The sequence below is a fragment of the Polypterus senegalus genome, chromosome 10, assembly GCF_016835505.1.
Source record: "Polypterus senegalus isolate Bchr_013 chromosome 10, ASM1683550v1, whole genome shotgun sequence".
Taxonomy (NCBI): Eukaryota; Metazoa; Chordata; class Cladistia; order Polypteriformes; family Polypteridae; genus Polypterus; species Polypterus senegalus.
In genome coordinates this window covers 161,051,380-161,073,429 of record NC_053163.1, presented here as the reverse complement: position 1 = coordinate 161,073,429, position 22,050 = coordinate 161,051,380, and the positions used below count along the sequence as shown (strand labels likewise).

Here is a 22,050-nt window from a genome sequence, read left to right as displayed (position 1 = left end):
TCTCAATATGAAGTTGGATATCTATACAAATAACGACAGGGCAATGTCTTAGGAACAAAAGGATGCCAAGTCTTTTAATGGAAATAAACGTTTTCTGCCTCAATTGTGTAGACACCCTAAAATCAGAGTGAAATGAAGATGTGGCAGGCTAGTCCATTTTTTCAAAAACTTCATTTCTGCTACTCAAAATGCTTTTCAGTATCTTGTGTGGCCCCACGAGCTTGTATGCATGCTTGACAGCGTCGGGCATGCTCCTAATGAGACGACGGATGGTGTCTTGTGGCATTTCCTCCCAGATCTGTATGAGGGCATCCCTGAGCTGTTGTACAGTCTGAGGAGCAACCTGGCGGTGCCTAATGGACCGAAACATAATGTCCCACAGATGTTCTATTGGGTTTAAGTCAGGGGATCGTGAAGGCCATTCAATTGTTTCAATTCCTTCATCCTCCAGGTACTGCCTGCATACTCTTGCCACATGAGGCCGGGCATTGTCGTGCATTAGGAGGAAACCAGGACCTACTGCACCAGCGTAGGGTCGGACAATGGGTTCAAGGATTTCATCTTGACACCTTATGGCAGTCAGAGCACCATTTCCTACGCAGTAGATGTCTGTGCGTCCCTCCATGGATATGCCTCCCCAGACCATCACTGACCCACCACCAAACCTGTCATGTTGAGCGACGTTGCAGGCAGCATATCGTTCTCCTTGTCTTCTCCAGACTCTTTCACGTCTATCACAGCTGCTCAGGGTGAACCTGCTCTCGTCTGTAAAAGTACAAGGCGCCAGTGGCGGACTTGCCAATTCTGGTGTTCTTGAGCAAATGCCAGTCGAGCTCCACGGTGCTGGGCAGTGAGCACAGGGCCCACTACAGGACGTCGGGCCCTCAGGCCATCTTCATGAAGTCTGTTCCTGATTGTTTGGGTAGAGACATTCACACCAGTGGCCCTCTGGAGGTCATTCTGTAGGGCACGAGCAGTGCTCAGCCTGTTCCGCCTTGCACAAAGGAGCAGGTATCGGTCCTGCTGATGGGTTGAGGACCTTCTATGGCCCTGTCCAGCTCTCCGAGAATAACAGCCAGTCTCCTGAAATCTCCTCCATGTTCTGGAGATTGTGCTGGGAGACACATTAAACCTTCTTGCTGCAGCACGTGTGGATGTGCCATCCTGGAGAAGTTGGACAACCTGTGCAACTTCTGTAGGGTTAAGGAATCGCCTCATACTGCCAGTAGAGATAATTACTCAAGCCAAAACTAGCACGAGTGGAAAACCAGCCAAAAAAGATCAAGAGGGAGAAACTTGAAATGACCTCCACATGTAAAACCAGTCCTGTTTTGAGGGTTTTCTAATTGTTGCCACTTTAGTGCACCTGTTGTTAAGTCCATGAACACCAATACAGCTGAAAGTGATTAACAATGACCTCAGCTGCTTAACCAACCAGAAAATTATCAGACAGGTTTAATTGATTTCATGCCAGGCCCAATAAAAAAAGTGTTCCTTTAATTTTTGTGAGCAGTATATTATAGAAGGTCAGCCCTAGGAGCCCACCATATCTGCAGGTTTTTGTCTCAACCAGTTTTACAATCAAGAGTCTCTGACTGATCTCATGGTTTCCTTTATTTCTTCTCTTCTGAAGTGCACAGCACAGTTGTGTAAGATGTATAGTTAGAAATTATAAATATTTGTATCCCTGGCAGATCTTTGAACGTCTCCTTTTTCTTCTATGTCTGTTTAGTTTGCTCTTTTAGTTGTGCTAACAATAAACCACAACAGGAGCAGACATTCACCTGGCTCAACGACACTGAATGCTGAAAGGCTGCAACCACTGCTGGATGAGATCATCACAGAAGTTATTACAAAATAATAATCAGAACATCTGCAATTAAAAGCGTGCAGATACAAATCCTAAAATTTAAGATAAAAGCTACGTAACATACATAAAAACAGTTGTGCTTCAAAGTTTGTGAACCCTTTAGAATTTTCTATATTTCTGCATAAATATGACCTAAAACATCATCAGATTTTTCACTCAAGTCCTAAAAGTCAATAAAGAGAAACCAGTTAAACAAATGAGACAAAAATATTATACTTGGGCATTTATTTAGTAAGGAAAATGATCGAATATTACATATTTGTGAGTGGCAAAAGTATGTGAACCTCACGGATGATCAGTTAGTTTGAAGGTGAAATTTGAGTCAATGGGATGCCAATCAGGTGTGAGTGGGCACCCTGTGTTATTTAAAGAACAGGATCTATTAAAGTCTGCTCTTCACGACAAAGGTTTGTGGAAGTGTATCATGGCACGAACAAAGGTGATTTCTGAGGACCTCACAAAAAGAGTTGTTGATGCTCATCAGGCTGGAAAAGGTTACCAAACCATCTCTAAAGAGTTTGGACTCCACCAATCCACAGTCAGACAGATTGTGTACAAATGGAGGAAATTCAAGACCATTGTTACCCTCCTCAGGAGTGGTCGACCAACAAAGATCACTCCAAGAGCAAGGCACATGTGTAATAGTCGGTGAGGTCACAAAGGACCCCAACTGAAGGCCTCTCTCACATTGGCTAATGTTCATGTTCATGAGTCCACCATCAGAAGAACACTGAACAACAATGGTGTGCATGGCAGGGTGGCAAGGAGAAAGCCACTGGTCTCCAAAAAAACCATCACTGCTAATCTGCAGTTTGCTAAAGATCACATGGGCAAACCAGAAGACTATTGGAAGAATATTTTGTGGATGGATGAGACCAAAATAGAACTTTTTGGTTTAAATGAAAAGCGTTATGTTTGGAGAAAGGAAAACACTGCATTCCAGCGTCAGAACCTCATCCCATCTGTGAAACATGGTGATGCTGGTAGTATCAGGGTTTGGGCCTGTTGTGCTGCTTCTGGGCCAGGACAGCTTGCCTTCATTGATGGAACAATGAATTGTGAATGATATCAGAGAATTCTAAAGGAAAATGTCAGGCCATCTGTCCATGAACTGAATCTCAAGAGAAGGTGGGTCATGCAGCAAGACAACGACCCTCAGCACACAAGTCGTTCTACCAAAGAAGAATAGTTAAAGAAGAATAAAGTGAATGTTTAGGAATGGCCAAGTCAAAGTCCTGACCTTAATCCAATCGAAATGGTGTGGAAGGACCTGAAGAGAGCAGTTCATGTGAGGAAACCCACCAACATCCCAGAGTTGCAGCTGTTCTGTACGGAGGAATGGGCGAAAACTCCTCTAAGCCAGTGTGCAGGAATGAGCAAAAGATACCGGAAACGTTTAGTTGCAGTTATTGGGGGGGTCACACCAGATGCTAAAAGCAAAGGTTCACATACTTTTGCCAATCACTAATATGTAATATTCGATCATTTTCCTCAATAAATAAATGACCAAGTATAATACTTTTGTTTAACTGGTTTCTCTTTATCGACTTTTAGGACTTGAGTGAAAATCTGATGATGTTTTAGGTACATATTTATGCAGAAATATAGAAAATTCTAAAAGGTTCACAAACTTTCAAGCACAACTGTACTTACTTCATTTAGCAAGCTTCAACTTCATAAACACACAACGGGGAAATAACAGCTTGCTTAATGCAGATAAGAATCCGGTAAAAAGCAGAAGCTGCTGGGGACGACAAACTGAGGGCAGAGGGAGGCCTCAGGCCTGAACTCGAAAACCACAAGGCTGTGCGCTGGCTTACTGGACTTAGAGGGTTCAAATAATTGTGATGGGAGGAGGCCATCGAGTCCAACAAGCTCACCCATCCCATTCACCTTAACAAGTCCAGATACAAAGTCCTGCTCTCTCCCCCCCCTACCCCACCACCACTACTTGGTCACTTACTCCATGCGTCTGTGGTTCTCTGCATGAGGAAGAACTTTCCAACATTTGTACAAATTCGGCTCTTAAGAATCCAATCATGTCCCATTGTTCATGTTGAAGAATTTATTTTTAAAGTAACAGCTGGGATCCACTGGTTTAATTGCCTTTGTAACTTTAAACACTTCAAATCACATCATTTCTTAATTTCTATTGGTTTAAATTGAAAAGGTTCAGCTCTTTCAATCTTTCCTCACAGATCAGACCTAGGCGGTCCTGCAATCTGCTGGGCTGCTCTTCTCTGAACTTTCTGCAGTGTTTACTGTAATATGAACACTAAAACAGTACACAGTAGTGCAGAAGAGACAACAGTAGTGTGTTATACAACTTGAGTAGGACATCCCTGGACATGCACTTTGCCTATCAGGGTACTACATAACCCAACGTCCTATTAGCCTTCACGACCTACGCTGTACACCATCTTGAAGTAGATAGTGACTGGTTCACTTTCCATTTGATGTTATCTGGACTGATAAGGTGCCACATGAAAGGGTGGGCATAGAGTTCAGGGGGTGGTGTGTAGATGGGTGAAGCATTGGCTCAGATACAGCAAGGAGAGGGTGATGGTGTGAGGAACCTCATCAGAACTGGCTGATGTTAAGAGAGGTGTCCAGCAGGGGTCAGTGCTGGGCCTATGTTATCTCTCTAGAAACTGCTCAAAAAAATTAAAGGAACCCTTTATAATGAGAGCATTGCATCTAGTCAGTGACACTTGTGGGCTATTGATCTGCTCAGTTGAGTAGCAGAGGGGCTTGTTCATCAGTTTCAGCTGCTTTGGTGCACTAGAGGGGCAACAATGAGACGACCCCCAAAACAGGAATGAATGGTTTAATAGGTGGAGGCCACTGACATTTTACCCTCCTTATCTGTTTAGTCACTCGTTTTGCATTTGACTACAGTCGGTGTCACTACTGGTAGCATGAGGCCATACCTGGACCCTCCAAAGGTTGCAAAGGTAGTCCAAATTCTCCTGGATGGCACATCAATACATGGCATTCACCTCATTTCGCTCTGAGCTGAGCTCTGCAGCTAATGCAGTGTTACAGAAGTGAGACTTTGTGACGCTGCCACCAAATACTCACAGACAAATCCACAAGTTCATACACACGCTGTCTCTAGAGTTTCTCCACACTGAATCCTCCAGGCACTACTTACAAAAGGTCACATTGACAATCGTGTTACGTTATTTTTAAAATCTTTCCTTTTCTTAGCACAAGCACAGCTGAGAAGCTTCAATGCATGTGCTCCATAACGCGTTAAAAAATAATGCATTTAATCACACTTTGCATTCCAAGCAAAGGGGAACTTCTGTCAATGCATCATTTCCTGGTACACCGATTACATTGATCAGCGCTTCCCGATTCATTTTACCCTCGCACCCCCTTGGTTTGAGAAGAAGTATGAAAAAATATGAGGTTAACACAGAAAAACAGATCATAAATTGAAGCTTTATGAATAATCGATTCGCCATCAATAATTGTTTTGGTAAAGCCATACTCCGTGTAATCCTCCTTCCATTTTATAATTTTTCCGCCACTAGCCACGATTAAATGAACGGTAAAAAAGTAGGAGTGAAGCGAGGGTCACTTATTCAGGCAGGCAGGCGATGGCTCAATAGCTCGAATTTGGATATCAGTAGGTTCTGTTTAGTCGCCAGAAATATCTTTGGTAGGAATGGAAGTTGAATTTAGTCTTTAAATTTCTATGGTAAAGAAAAAGTTATGCAACGATCACTAAATTTAACTATATAAAGTCAAAACTTGAATATATAAAGTCATTCCCAAATATATAAAGTCAAAACCTGAGTATATAAAGACGGCGTTGGAATATTTCGGAATATATAAAGTAAGCGCTGGAATATCCATCCATTTCCCAACACGTTGAATCTGACCACAGGGTCACGGGGTCTGCTGGAGCCAATCCCAGCCAACACTGGGCGCAAGGCAGGAACCAATCCTGGGCAGGGCACAGGCGTCATTTTCAAAACATTAACCAAACAGTGTTTTTTAATTTATTTTTCTGAATACGTTTTTGTTCACTTAGTTCAGTTCAGAGTCGTTTCAATCAATAGATTTTGAGTTTGACTATATATTCAGGAATGAGTTTATATACTCCGATGTTGACTTTATATATTGAAGTTTTGACTTTAGATATTCAAGTTTTGACTTTAGATATTCAGAAAATCAATGTATTTGCCTGTTTGGCACGCCATAGTATATGTGTGTGTGTATATATGTACACGTGTGTGTGTGTATATATACCCGAAGCGCGGGTATTGTGCTAGTATATATATTTATATTATTATTTTATATATATACACACACACACACACATATAAGATAGGAGGATTGGCAGATCATCTAGAATCCTTTGAATCATCGCACAGGTATTTGGAGAGTATACAGGCTTGAGCCGAAATTGTCTTCACTTTAAAGATGTATAACTGTTATAAAGTGAAGTACATCCTCAAATTTTAGAAAAGGGTTCACTAGCATCTCTTACCCAAGGTAACCACCATGACAGGAATATTGAGCCTTTGCCGGGTGGTCTGCGACAGTCGCAGGAATCCATACTCGAGAGAGTACTCCACAATGTACTCTTCCTGAGGCCACACTGTAAGGGAAACAAGACGACACATTTAAGATTTGTGACACAATCAACACCAGTACAAACCTGTCACAACAGCCCTGTGAACAGGGTAACATTACCCCAGAAGGACACCGCGAATGTTATGAACCCCAAAGGTGTGGCATACCTTTACTTGGTGCCTGAGTGAATGAGATGTCTTGACTGTCATTGTGGGCCCCAGCATCAACTGCCACCGCATCTATGCTGTTCCTCCTGCTGTTGCTCACGTATGGATTCAACCGGGGCTCAATATCCAGCTCAAACTGCAGTGACACATCATTTTGTCAGAAATAATGACATAAGTGTAGAGGAAGCAGACTGCTAAAATGTGACATCATAACTTCGTTTTTCAAAATATGGATATAGACATATATGAAGATATTTGAACATTTGAACACTCTAGACGAGAACAGGCCATTCAGCCCAACATGTTCTTGATGAACTCATTTTAAAATAACAGTCTCGAGCCACTGGACTAATGCCCTTCATGATTTTAAACACTTCAACCAGGTCTCCTCTTCACCACTGTAAGGCTCAGCTCTTTTCATTTTTCCTCATAACTCATCCCCTGTAGCCCTGGAGTCAGCCAAGTCGCTCTTCTCTGGACCTTCTCTTGTGCTGCTATGTCCTTTTTGTAGCCTGGAGAACCAAACTGCTCACAGGGCTCCAGATGAGGCCTCACCAGTGTGTTATAAAGCTTGAGCAGAACCTCCTGCGACTTGAACTGCACACATCAAGGCGCTATATAACCTGACATTCTGTTAATGGCTTCTGAACACCGTCTGGAAGTCGATAGCTTAGAGTCCACTACGACTCCTAATTCCTTCTCCTAAGGTGGACTCTCGATCTTCAGATCTCCCACTGTGTATTCAAATCTCACATTTTCACTTCCTATGTGTAATTCTTTACATTTACTGACATTAAATTTCATCTGCCACAAATCTGCCCAAGCCTGTCTGCTATCCAAGTCCTTCTGTAATGATATAACGTATTCCAAATCATCTGCTAGTCCACCTATCTTGGTATCATCTGCAAACTTAACCAGCTTGTTCCTTATATTCCTAACTAAATCATTTATATTTATTAAAAATAGCAGCAGTCCTAGCACTGCCCCCTGTTGGTCACCACTCTTAACATTGGCCATTTCTGAAGTGGTTCCTTGCACCATCATCCTCTGCTTCCTGTGTCTGAGCCAGGAATGACAACAAGAGGGCCATGAAAGGCAGAAATCTTGACAACTGAAATGTGAAGTGAATGGGGCAGGTGTGAGCAAACCCAGTTCTGGGGGGCAGCAAGGCCTTCTTCACAAACTCAGCTGAGCTCAAGTGAAGAAGCCTCCATTTCTACTCACTGTATGGTACTTGAAATTACAAAATAGAATTTACTCTCCCGAGTGTCAGACGTACCTTTTTTATCCATCAATTGACACATGGGTATTACCAATGTACTCTCCTAAGGACTGGGTTGGCACGGGCAAATATTTTTCTGTTTTGCTGGTATGATATGAAATTCATTTGAGTAGCACAGCATTAACAAGCATTTCCATGCATTAGAGGCACCTGTGTGTGCAAGTAATCATTAATAATTCTGTTATATAAATAAATAAACTTAAGTATACTAGCTGTGCTACTCAGTTCTCCAGTCCAGGGTAGACCACTCTAGATTTTTTTTAGAAGTCATTCCATGGCCTAGGGCATCACTTTTTGGGGGGTATGGAGGCAAAGGAATATGCTGGATGCATCTGTGTGTTATTTAGACAAGCTCTTAACTACTTTAACAGTGTCCTGCCACAGTGCCAGGTTCCTTTTGATATGAGCCCCTCCATTTTCTGTGAGGTGCTAGGTAAGATCAGCTGGAAGTGTTACATCACCAGGTCAAAGGTCCTGTGTGAAAGGTCAACAATGAACACTTCCTGGTTTGTCCAAGTTTACAGATAATCACTAAAATACTTAGAGCTGGTTTGTTAAATGTTCTTCTCGGGATTCCTTTTGTTTTCAACTATGAGTGACATCTTTTGTTACAGCTTGGATCACATGAAACTCTTCTGGCTTCTGACCTTCTTACTCTGTGATCTTCACTAGGATTTTGGTTTATTTCGTTTTTTATTTTAACTTCCCAGTTATGACCTTGGCTAGTTTTCAAACTCTGTTTTACCTGCAGATTCTAAAATTCTACAATCGGCGTTATCCAGTGCTGTCAGCACAGAACGATGAACAGATTTGTCTCTTTATTTCTAAAATCTTTCATGTTCCTAATTTTTTTTTTGGAATCACTGGAAGATTAACAACCACATTTCTGTATCAAGTGGTATGAGCGCACATAAACACAAACCTCTCGTGTACTTACATGAATGGAGCTGTTGTCAAACATGTCCATGGTCATCTCTTCCTCCTCCTCTTCAGCCCGCAGGTTGCCTTCTGGTTCTTGAAGGAGACCCTGAAAGCTGTCCGTGTCATAAAACTGCAGAAAAATGGGTGTGCGGCTTGAATTGCGCTGTATTTCAACCCGGAGGATTCCGTCACGGGGCCACTTCTCGCGGACGTGCTCCAGGCAGTTGATGGGAGAACGGGAAAAGGCGATGTGGATGTAAGCCAGGATGAAAAGCACAAACAGGGCCTGAAAGAGGAAGAATAAAAAAAGAACAATGGCATCAAAAAAGTTCATAGGAAAACAATCACACGAGCACATCAAAAAAAAAAAAAAAAGACGGAAACCAATCAAGCCGTCGAAGAGCGCAAAGTAGACATGTGGCCTATGGGTGGCGCTACTGATCTAGTGAAGATCTCACACACTCATGTTAGACCAACCTTGACAAGAACAGGCCAGTTTGGCTCTACAAGTCTGCCAATCCCATATGACCTCACTTCTCCATGATAACATCAAGGCGGGTTACATAAGAAACATAAGAAATCTGACAAACGAGAGGAGACCAATAGCTAAGCTGTCCCAACGTCTCATCCAGATTCTTCTTAAAGGTCGTTGAGGTTTCTGCTTCAATGCCGTATCTCGGTAGTGCGCTGCAGAGTCCCACAACTCTCTGCATAGAGAAGTGCTTCCTGGCTTGTCTTAAATGCACTTCCCAGGAATTTCCACCGATGTACCCAAGTATGTGATTCACCCTTAAAGTATTAAGGTCCCCAAAGTCCTATTTGGCACTGCACTACTTGGTCACTTGTGTCTGTGAACTTGTGTGTGAAAAAAATCTTTTGACAGTTGTGCAAAATTTACCCTTCACAAGTTTCCTGTTGTTAGTGGATTATTTAATACACTGCACTATTTATCTGAACGCTGCTTTTTGGTTTTGTTTTATTGTAATAAAAGCACTTGTGCCATCCCCTTGCTTCTTTGTGGTCCTCATTGTCCAGCTCATCCTTTAACATTACCGGACAGTGTCGGGTTCAATTGGCTCCATGAAGGGAGATGGGACCGTGGAGCTGAACCTGCATCGTCAGAGGTAGTAGCAAACACACAAAGATGACAGGCGGTAAGAGAGTTAAATTCATAATTCAAAAGTGGTCTTGGTGTCCTGATGGACTCGGAGCTAAGCCACACATTTATTAACACTAGAATTACCAGAGCCTATGAATAAACTCGTAGATCTGTCCCACCTTAAATTGCTTCGCACCTCTCTGTCAGCGTCTTTTGTCCTTTAAATATGTCGACAAGCAGCCTGCTATCACATCCCCACCCCGCAGAGTTTTCTCAGCTCAAGTCTACTTACCTGCATGTCAGTTGCTTAGAGTGAGAAGTCAAACAAAATGACACCTTTTATAAATACTAGATCGTTATTTGGTACACTTGCATTTCATGTGTGTTCCGTGTCTACAACAATCTATGTAAACACATCATTAAAACAGAAACATGTTTCATGTTTTGGTAATAATTGACAAAATTTAGACATGAAATGTATAATGTGTGAAGCTTGAATTCCAAATATCAAAGAAACACTTTGACAAAAAGGTACAAATAGAACAGAACAAAGTGCAAGAATATAACTGCAGAAAAAGAACTTGCGTTAGGGTCCGACATCGACACGCATTTGCTACGACAGCTTTGGTGGCGCAACGGTATCAGCTATTGACTGGTAATCTAAACTTCACGGGTTCGAGACTGGACGAGTCCGTTTTGAGAAGTCAGCTGCTCGTATTCTTACTATTTTAGAATAAAAACATACAATTGATTCCAGTCTGTAACGGCCGCTGTAATTTATGATACTTGTAAAGATTAGCTTTGGTTTTTTTTTATTCGGTTTTATTCTCTCAGCCACGTTCACGATCAAAACGCATTCGACACTGCTGTTTTCACATAGAGGCGCTATAACAGAGGTGAACTCAGATCATGACGACGGTTCTACCTCGGAGCAAGAATGCACTTTTGTTATCGCTGTATTTTGTATATGTATATGATGGGAAGCTCTGCAGTCTACTTGTGACTTTACACTGTAGGAAGAAAGTAAATAAATAAAGGTAAATAACATTCGATCTGGCTCTTACATACAAAGGAGGGTGCATGTGCCATATGTTACTTACATAAAAGCTCACGGTGGCGCAGTGGGTAGCGCTGCCGCCTTGCAGTTAGAAGACCCGTCTGGGTTCGCTTCCCAGGTCCTCCCTGTGTGGAGTTTGCATGTTCTCTCCATGTTTGCGTGGGTTTCATCCCACAGTCCAAAGACATGCAGGTTACGTACGTTGGCGATCCTAAATTGTCCCTAGTGTGTGCGCCCTGTGGTGGGCTGGCGTCCTGCCCGGGGTTTGTTTCCTGCCTTGTGCCCTGTGTTGGCTGGGATTGGCTCCATCAGACCCCTGTGACCCTGTAGTTAGGATGTAGCGGGTTGGATAACGGATGGATGTTATTATACAATGACAGCAGCAACAAGCCACGAAATTAAAGAAGGAGTTTCATTAACGACAAGAATCGGGGCCTCATTAAGCAGGTGGTTGGAGTTTGAGGCCCTCATTTAGGTGGTCTTCTGTTTCTTTGTGGGTGCAATTTAAAGAAAGAAAATGAAGCAACTTGGAGGAACGATGAAGAAATTTAGGGGAACAAATCTTAAAAAAGCAATTCAATTAAAATGAATTCACAAGAAGTTAATTAGCAGCACAAACAGGGCACTCATTAAACAAATTAGGGTTAGAATGAAAACCTGCAGCCACAGTGGTCCTCCAGGACTGAACTTGGTGACCCCTGAGCTACAAGACAATTCCATGATCCGATGAGAACAAAGTCGACCTTTCCGGCCATCAGACTAAATGGCAAGTTTGAAGGCCGCACATTATCAAAAACACAACACCACCGCCGTGAAGCTCAGCAGTGACAAAGTCCTCTTTCCAGGAACGAGTAATGAATTAACAGCGGGGAGCTTATTCTGCCGCAATGGAAGTTAATGAAAACCTTGAAAGTTCAATTCCTCCACATATCCCTACTTTTGCAAATTGCTTACAAACTCTGTTTATATACAAACTGGGCTGTTACACCTTCTGAAGCACTGAGGGCATTCACACTGCAAGTGCCATCACGGATGGACTGGCAGCCCGAATGGAGTGGAGGGGGAGCCTGCCCCAGCCGGGAGGCCATAATGGAAGGAGGCATACGCCGGCCTGGGAGGAGACTTGGTTATAATCCCAGTCGGGGTGAATAGAAGGATTTGGGGATGTCTCTCAAGAGCAGCTCCTACTGGTGGTGCTCTGCTGGCGTGGAAGCCCGCAAGGATCCATGGGAATCACAGTCCAGAAGGACAGCCCTTTTGGGGTCCTTGGGTGCGGCAGAGAGGGGACCATCCACTTCAAAGGGCTAACCGCATTACCCAGAAGTACTCCTGCCTTTCAGTACTGTGACGCCAGAAGTCCTCATGGGTGCAACATTAGAAGGAAGCCCTCCAGTTAAATCAGAATGACACTCAACTGAAGACGGAAGGGAGGAAGAAATGTACTTGTTTGGAGTATTTTGGCTGGCGTTTGAGCGGAACAGAGTTGGTGAAAAATAAAGAAATATTTTATTTGAACCCGGAATTGTGTGAGGTAGCCTTGTGTCTGAGGTTTGGGACTCAGGTGGAACAAACGCTCTCTCTTTAATGTACCCCCACAGATAAAAATTGCAGTGTCTGGAGGTGTGGGAGGCCAAAGACGATGAGCAACATCTTGTTATCCACCTCGTCCAATCCATCGACCTGGAATAGAGTCATTCAGGTAACGCCGGACCTCCAAGTGGAAATGAGGCGGGCCTGGTGCCATTCACTGGTACTTGTAGGTCGGCTTTTAAACTTTCAACTTTCCTCTATCCAGTGACGTGTGGAATGTGTTTCTGTCTTACACGGTTTGTTTTGAAATCGGCTCTTTCATTTTTGAATAGCCTTGTATATCTCCGGCCTAATCCAGTTAAGGCAGAAACCCAGTTTCTTAACCCTTGAACCGCCGGAACCGGCTGTAGTGAGTTCCCAACGCAATTTGCCAGCACGGTGGAGCCGAGAATATTCAGCGACGTACATTCATTGAACACCACAAGCGGCTACAGCCACTTCCCAGAGCAATTTGCCAGCACGACAGACCTGATCAGTCCATGCCGTACATTCGTTAAGTAGCCAGCTTGTGACCACTGGCGCCCCCTATGGAATCAGCCTCACTGCCCCAGGACTGAGCCGCTGCACTAGACTGGCCTGCCAGCATCAGCTTTGGCCTCGGTGTGCAGCCAGGTCAAGATCAGTTGGCTCGGTGATTTACTGAATTTCATCAATGGCATCAGTTGCCCCTTTTACATATTCCAGTAGTTTTTTTTTTAAATAGTGTTTCATTGGCAGTGTGCGAAATGATCGTTGTTTGCAGTAATTGTGATGCTCTTTGCATGAAAACAATGTGTGTTCCATCCAAATTTCACTTTTCCTTTGGGCATTGTGACGTTTACACTACAATTACCAGAGCCTACGAAAAAAAAACCTTGTAGATCCGTCCCACCTTAAATTTCTTCGCACCTCTCCATCAGCGTCTTTTGTCCTTTAAATATGTCGACAAGCAGCCTACTATCACATCCCCCACCCCGCACAGTTTTCTCAGCTCAAGTCTATTTACCTGCATGTCAGTTGCTTAGAGTGAGAAGTCAAGCAAAATGACACCTTTTATAAATACTAGATCGTTATTTGGTACACTTGCATTTCATGTGTGTTCTGTGTCTACAACAATCTATATAAACACATCGTTAAAACAGAAACGTTTTCATGTTTTAGTGATAATTGACAAAATGTAGACATGAAGTGTATAATGTGTGAAGCCTGAATTCCAAATATCAAAGAAACATTTCCACAAAAAGGTACAAATATAACAGAACAAGTGCGCTTGTATTCAATAACTCTCTTAAATAACTGCAGAAAAAGAACCCGCGTTAGGGTGTGACATCGACACGCATTTACTACGACAGCTTCGGTGGCACAACGGTATCAACTGTTGACTGGTAATTAAAGCTTCACGGGTTCAACCACAGATGAGTCCGTTTTGAGAAGTGATGTTCATATTCTTACTATTGTAGAATAAAAACATACAGTGGTGTGAAAAACTATTTGCCCCCTTCCTGATTTCTTATTCTTTTGCGTGTTTGTCACACAAAATGTTTCTGATCATCAAACACATTTAACCATTAGTCAAATATAACACAAGTAAACACAAAATGCAGTTTTTAAATGATGGTTTTTATTATTTAGGGAGAAAAAATCCAAACCTACATGGCCCTGTGTGAAAAGTAATTGCCCCCTTGTTCAAAAATCACCTAACTGTGGTGTATCACACCTGAGTTCAATTTCCTGATTACTGCCACACCTGTTTCAATCAAGAAATCACTTCAATAGGAGCTGCCTGACACAGAGAAGTAGACCAAAAGCACCTCAAAAGCTAGACATCATGCCAAGATCCAAAGAAATTCAGGAACAAATGAGAACAGAAGTCATTGAGATCTATCAGTCTGGTAAAGGTTATAAAGCCATTTCTAAAGCTTTGGGACTCCAGTGAACCACAGTGAGAGCCATTATCCACAAATGGCAAAAACATGGAACAGTGGTGAACCTTCCCAGGAGTGGCCAGCCGACCAAAATTACCCCAAGAGCGCAGAGACGACTCATCCGAGAGGTCACAAAGACCCCAGGACAACGTCTAAAGAACTGCAGGCCTCACTTGCCTCAATTAAGGTCAGTGTTCACGACTCCACCATAAGAAAGAGACTGGGCAAAAACGGCCTGCATGGCAGATTTCCAAGACGCAAACCACTGTTAAGCAAAAAGAACATTAGGGCTCGTCTCAATTTTGCTAAGAAACATCTCAATGATTGCCAAGACTTTTGGGAAAATACCTTGTGGACTGATGAGACAAAAGTTGAACTTTTGGAAGGCAAATGTCCCGTTACATCTGGCGTAAAAGGAACACAGCATTTCAGAAAAAGAACATCATACCAACAGTAAAATATGGTGGTGGTCGTGTGATGGTCTGGGGTTGTTTTGCTGCTTAATGACCTGGAAGGCTTGCTGTGATAGATGGAACCATGAATTCTACTGTCTACCAAAAATCCTGAAGGAGAATGTCCGGCCATCTGTTCGTCAACTCAAGCTGAAGCGATCTTGGGTGCTGCAACAGGACAATGACCCAAAACACACCAGCAAATCCACCTCTGAATGGCTGAAGAAAAACAAAATGAAGACTTTGGAGTGGCCTAGTCAAAGTCCTGACCTGAATCCAATTGAGATGCTATGGCATGACCTTAAAAAGGCGCTTCATGCTAGAAAACCCTCAAATAAAGCTGAATTACAACAATTCTGCAAAGATGAGTGGGCCAAAATCCCTCCAGAGCGCTGAAAAGACTCATTGCAAGTTATCGCAAACGCTTGATTGCAGTTATTGCTGCTAAGGGTGGCCCAACCAGTTATTAGGTTCAGGGGCAATTACTTTTTCACACAGGGCCATGTAGGTTTGGATTTTTTTTCTCCCTAAATAATAAAAACCATCATTTAAAAACTGCATTTTGTGTTTACTTGTGTTATATTTGACTAATGGTTAAATGTGTTTGATGACCAGAAACATTTTGTGTGACAAACATGCAAAAGAATAAGAAATCAGGAAGGGGGCAAATAGTTTTTCACACCACTGTACATTTGATTCCAGTCTGTAACCGCCGGTGTAATTTATGATACTTGTAAAGATTAGCTTTGTTTTTTTTTTTTTATTCAGTTTTATTCTCTCAGCCGCGTTCACGATCAAAACGCATTCGACACTGCTGTTTTCACATAGACGCGCTATAACAGAGGTGAACTCAGATCATGACGACGGTTCTACATCGGAGCAAGAATGCACTTTTGCCATCGCTGTACTTTGTATATGTACACGGGAAGCTCTGCAGTCTACTTGTGACTTTAGGAAGTAAGTAAATAAATAAAGGTAAATAACATTCGATCTGACTTTTATGTTAGTAACATATAAATGTTCATGTTTTGGGCACATGCACCGTCCTTTGTATGCAAGAGTCAGATTGAATGTTATTTACCTTTATTTATTTACTTACTTCCTAAAGTCACAAGTAGACTGCAGAGCTTCCCGTGTACATATACAAAGTACAGCGATGGCAAAAGTGCATTCTGTCGATGTAGAACCGTCGTCATGATCTGAGTTCACCTCTGTTATAGCGCGTCTATGTGAAAACAGCAGTGTCGAATGCACTGGGGGAGTTTGGATCGTGAACACGACTGTGAGAATAAAACTGAATAAAAAGAAAAAAGAAAAAGCTAACCTTTACAAGTATCATAAATTACAGTTGTGCTTGAAAGTTTGTGAACCCTTTAGAATTTTCTATATTTCCGCATAGATATAACCTAAAACATCATCAGATTTTCACTCAAGTCCTAAAAGTAGATAAAGAGAAACCAGTTAAACAAAAATATTATACTTGGTCATTTATTTATTAAGGAAAATGATCGAATATTACATATTAGTGATTGGCAAAATTATGTGAACCTTTGCTTTCAGTATCTGATGTGACCCCCCCTTACTAAACGTTTCCGGTAACTTCTGTTAATTCCTGCACACCAGCTTAGAGGAGTTTTCGCCCATTCCTCCGTACAGAACAGTTGCAACTCTGGGATGTTGGTGGGTTTCCTCACATGAACTGCTCTCTTCAGGTCCTTCCACACCATTTCGATTGGATTAAGGTCAGGACTTTGATTTGGCCATTCCAGAACATTCACTTTATTCTTCTGTAACCATTCTTTGGTAGAACGACTTGTGTGCTTAGGGTCGTTGTCTTGCTGCATGACCCACCTTCTCTTGAGATTCAGTTCATGGACAGATGTCCCGACATTTTCCTTTAGAATTCTCTGATATAATTCAGACTTCATTGTTCCATCAATGAAGGCAAGCCGTCCTGGCCCAGATGCAGCACAACAGGCCCAAACTCTGATACCTACCACCTCCATGTTTCACAGATGGGATGAGGTTCTTATGCTGGAATGCAGTGTTTTCCTTTCTCCAAACATAACGCTTGTCATTTAAACCAAAAAGTTCTATTTTGGTCTCATCTGTCCACAAAACATTCTTCCAGTAGCCTTCTGGTTCGTCCACGTGATCTTTAGCTGCAGACGAGCAGCAATGTATTTTTTGGAGAGCAGTGGCTTTCTCCTTGCAACCCTGCCATGCACACCGTTGTTGTTCAGCGTTCTCCTGATGGTGGACTCATGAACATGAACATTAGCCAATGTGAGAGAGGCCTTCAGTTGCTTACATTACCCTGGGGTCCGACTATTACACATGTGCCTTACTCTTGGATTGATCTTTGGTGGTCGACCACTCCTGGGGAGGGTAACAATGGTCTTGAATTTCCTCCATTTGTACACAATCTGTCTGACTGTGGATTGGTGGAGTCCAAACTCTTTAGAGATGGTTTTGTCACCTTTTTCAGCCTGATGAGCACCAACAACTGTTTTTGTGAGGTCCTCAGAAATCTCCTTTGTTCGTGCCATGACACAATTCCACAGACATGTGTTGTGAAGAGCAGACTTTGATAGATCCTGTTCTTTAAATAACACAGGGTGCCCACTCACACCTGGTCTGGCATCCCATTGACTCGAATTTCACCTTCAAACTAACTGCTAATCCATGAGGTTCACATACCTTTGCCACTCAAAAATATGTAATATTCCATAATTTTCCTCAATAAATAAATGATAAGTATAATATTTTTGTTTCATTTGTTTAACTGGTTTCTCTTTATCTACTTTTAGGACTTGAGTGAAAATCTGATTATGTTTTAGGTCATATTTATGCAGAAATATAAAAAATTCTAAAGGGTTCACAAACTTTCAAGCACCACTGTACACTGGTTTTATTCTATAATAGTAAGAATACGAGCAGCTCACTTCTCAAAACTGACTCTTCAGGGATCGAAACCGTGAAGTTTAGATTACCAGTCAACAGCTGATACCGTTGTGCCACCGAAGCTGTCGTAGTAAATGTGTGTCGCACCCTAACGTGGGTTCCTTTTCTGCAGTTATATTCTTGAATAGAAGCGCACTTGTTCTGTTAGATTTGCAGCTTTTGTCAAAGTGTTTCTTTGATATTTGGACCTTAGGCTTCACACATTATACACTTCATGTCTATACATTTTGTCAAATATTACTAAAATATACTGTGCATAGATCGTTGTAGATACAAATGAAATGCAAGTGTTCCAAATAACGATATAGTATTTATAAAAGGTGTCATTTTGCTTGACTTCTCACTCTATACAACTAATCAACTGACACGCAGGTAAAGAGACTTGAGCTGAGAAAACTGTGCGGGATGTGATAGCTGGCTGCTTGCTGCTTATCGACACATTTACAGGACAAAAGACGCCGACAGAGAGGTGCGAAGCGTTTTAAGGTGGGATGGATCTACGAGTTTTTTCGTAGGCTCTGGTAATTCTAGTGTAAAAGTACAGCAAAAAAAATATTTGGCGTCCAGGGGTGCATTAACCCCTAAGTATGTGGCAGTTTAAGGGTTAAACACCCCCATTTACATGTGCACATCCCACTTAAGAGTTCTCCTTCGACAAAACCCTCCAATAACATCAAAATGCGCTAATAAAATGATTAAACATCACCAAAGGCTGCTGGGAATTCAAAAACAAGCACAGAGCCTCTCACTGTCCCCTGCCATTGTGCACTGAGCTTATTTCTGCATGAAGATTCGCTCGAAAGAAGCCCCCAAATATTCTACAATAACTCTAAGTAGGACGAAGCAATCTGAACGATACAACGTGCAGTGTGCTCATCAGTATGTGGAGCTTCAAATGAGCCGGGATGCCCCTGCATCAGAGCGATGAGGTGGGTACCAGACAGCTGTTTGCAACTTCTGGATGCCCCTTCACTCAGTCAGGATGGTGGTGCACCGTATCGAGCAGCGCATCTTTCATGGTGTGAGCCTATTGGGTCACCAATTCGTTTAAGCGACATCAGAATCAACTGGATGATCGCGAGTTAATGGAAGATGACTTCCAGCAAGATGGAGCAACGTGTCGCACATCGGCAAGGAGTGCAAGGCAGAAATGGAGCAACAGGGTCATTTCATGTGGAGGATTTGAAGGAAAACATCCAACGAGTAATTGCTACTATTCCCCACTGAGACGCTTGCCGATACGTTCAGGAACATGGAGCGCCATGTCGAAATCGGAAACCACTTCCAGCATGTCACGTAATGCAATCGATTACATACGTCAAGGGACAGAGTGGACTGTTTGGGCTCAGATTGCTTCATTCTAACGGGAGTTATGACAGAACATTCAGGGTCTCCTTCGAGTGAATCTCCCTGTATTTCAACAAGCAGAAGGAAGAGTGCGATTACCTCACAAAGTTTATCTTTGTGGACACTTCCACCGTCTTCTACCAATGGCTGTTGGACGTATGTGTGTGTGATAACAGGGAGCAACGGAGACCGTGAACTTCATAACTGCCGACTGGCTCAGAGGTTACATGGCCATATGACTGGGATCTTTCACCGAGATCTCTACATGTGTTAACTTGGGGTACTCAGAGACCAACATCCCAGTCTCCCTAACTGGAGTTTAAATGACATTTTTGAAGCTGTGTTATTAAAATGGCATGTCAAGCCACAGATTATTTGGACAATCTTGGCAAAGACACTCACAAAGGAAGGCCACTATAATTCTAAGACGGGTCGGTCTTTTCAGTACAGAAATCATAAAGAAAGCCAAGGTGCCATCAAAAGGAATTTGGAAACTGGAGAAAACCGCCATGAGCAGGTCTGGCTGAGCAAAAGCCACAAAAGAATCTTGACGCCATCTTACTAAAAGTTCAACAGCTGGCGTGACAGGCACCTCATAGCTTAACAACAGGCAAAGCGGGCATCAGGTCGAGCTGTGAAGAGAACACGCTGAGCTGCAGGTCTGGCAGGTTATGTGGAAGGAAGACTCAAACGTTTTAGAACCAGCGGTTCCCTTTTTGTTTTTTTGTTTTTTTAACTGTGGGAAGGACGGACGGCCGGCAGCTCAACCGGGGCAGGACCCCCACAGAGTGGAAAGGATGGGGGAAGGCAACCTCCTTGGGACAGCTTTCCTGGACTGCAGTGGTGCCCCGGATTCCCACAAGGCACTATGGGACATGGAGTTTAACACCACTGCCCTGCTGGGTGCTGTGGGTGGCACTGCCCATAGCCCAGGCTGAAGAAAACTGGAGTTGTTCTTGTGACTCGGAAGTGCTAGCAAGTCACGTGAACAGAAGGACAATAAAAAGCACTGCTGCTGAAGACCCAACAAGCGAGCCGGAGTCGGGAGGTGTAGGGCAGAGCATGCTGGGAGGTGTGGAGGAGAAAACAGAGAGTGAGATTTGTGTATCCACTGAACCGTGTCATCTCCAGGCAGAGGAGCAGCTTCAGTGACAGACTTTTGTCACCGTCCTGCTCTAATGACAGACTGAGGAGATCGTTCCTCCCCCACACTATGCAACTCTTCAATTCTAACCGGGGGAGTAAATGCTAACATTAATTTTATTTTTATTTATTTTTTTCATTTTCATTTTTATTACTATTTAATTGAATATTGTTTCTTTGTATCAGTATACTGCTGCTGGATTATGTGAATTTCCCCTTGGGATTAATAAACTATCTATCTATCGATCTATCTCTCTATCATATAGTGCCTTTCAATCATCTATCTATCTATCTATCCTACTTATTTGCTTGCCTGTTTACTGTGGCTGTGGTGTGCACTATTGGAGAAGAAAAGAATGAAAAATACTTCTTTGTGCTTTTAACTGGTGTCCTGTGCGTCTGTCTGTTGGGTTTAACGGGGCAACAGAGACCCCTAGCGTCTTACAACCGACACTTGCAGAGTTTAATATCTCAATGTACTTGAAATGAAAGCACAGAGAGTGAGACGAGACATCCAGAATTCCATCACAGGGCTGGCCAGGTAGCTCTTGTCAACAAGTCACAAGTCCACCATTAGAAAGTGGCTGCCCAACTGGGATGGACATGGGAGGTGTGCCAGTACACAACAGACGTCTGGCCATGAACACCTAAGGACGATTGGGACTTCTGAAACGTGTTCTGGAGAGACGGGGCAAAGGCAGAGAGCTTATCTGAGCAGACAAACCTGACAGAAATAGCAAAGCACAGTGGTGAGAAACTTCTGGTTTGGGGGCACGTTACCGTTTCAGGGCCAGGACAGCTCACCAGAGAATCCACAATGAATTCTTCATTATACCAGAGGGGTCTTGAGGATAAGGTGAGAGCATCTCTCAGAGGATTGAAGCCAAAACAAAAGTGGGCCTTTCAAGATGACCACAACCACTAACACACCAGTAAACCCACCAAAGGACAGCTGAAAATAAAGAAATGGGTGAGTCAATGCCCGGATCTGTTCACGAGGCGAGTATATAATTGCACTGGGCTGCACGCTACGTATGTTTCTGCCCCTCTCTGTTGGCATTGACTGTTTTATTGTCAACTCTTCTGAGGAGACACACAAAACTACATCCTACATGTGCAGTACATGTGAGTTCAACATCTACTATGCCGGTCAAAGCAAGTATGGCTGCCCACCTAACTGCCCCGATTGCAGGGGATCTTTGAATCTCTTCAGCAAAATGGGAACACTTTTGAGGCCAATGAACTTCTGATTGGGAAGGCAGACCCAGTGAAGAATGGAGACAAATGGGGGGCCGACAGGCTGACAATGGAAGAAGTGCACCTGTAAATGGACAGAAGTGAACGCACAAAGGTGGTCTGAGGAATTGAAAGAGATGCCAGCAGACCGACTGACTCTATGACCAGACCAGCAATAAAAGGCGGACACTGAAAGTCGCTCAGGTGAAGTGTGTATAGAAGCAGTAATGGGGGTCCTTCACACCTACAGCAATACGCCTGTATGATGCACCACTGTGGCTCTTCTTACACTAAGCCAAGTCAGAAGTTTCCTATCATTCTGGTATATGGGGGCGGGGCGGGGGGATTGCTATTGTTGTTTGTCATAATCTATTTTTTTTTTTAATTTACTGAGGTTTTGTTAAAAGTCAAATTTTCATCTGCAAGTAAAA

At 43.0% G+C, this 22,050-nt stretch overlaps 1 protein-coding gene across 1 annotated transcript in view; it reads right to left on the bottom strand.

The window, feature by feature from the left end:
- The window catches only part of tmem259 (transmembrane protein 259), a 73,817-nt gene that overhangs the window by 45,397 nt on the left and 6,370 nt on the right, over positions 1 to 22,050 (bottom strand). The window contains exons 2-4 of the mRNA XM_039767155.1: positions 8,844 to 9,113; positions 6,625 to 6,760; positions 6,372 to 6,482 (exon numbers count right to left, since the gene is read on the bottom strand). Coding sequence (XP_039623089.1) covers positions 6,372 to 6,482; positions 6,625 to 6,760; positions 8,844 to 9,113 — 517 coding nt within the window. The remainder of the gene's footprint in view (positions 1 to 6,371; positions 6,483 to 6,624; positions 6,761 to 8,843; positions 9,114 to 22,050) is intronic.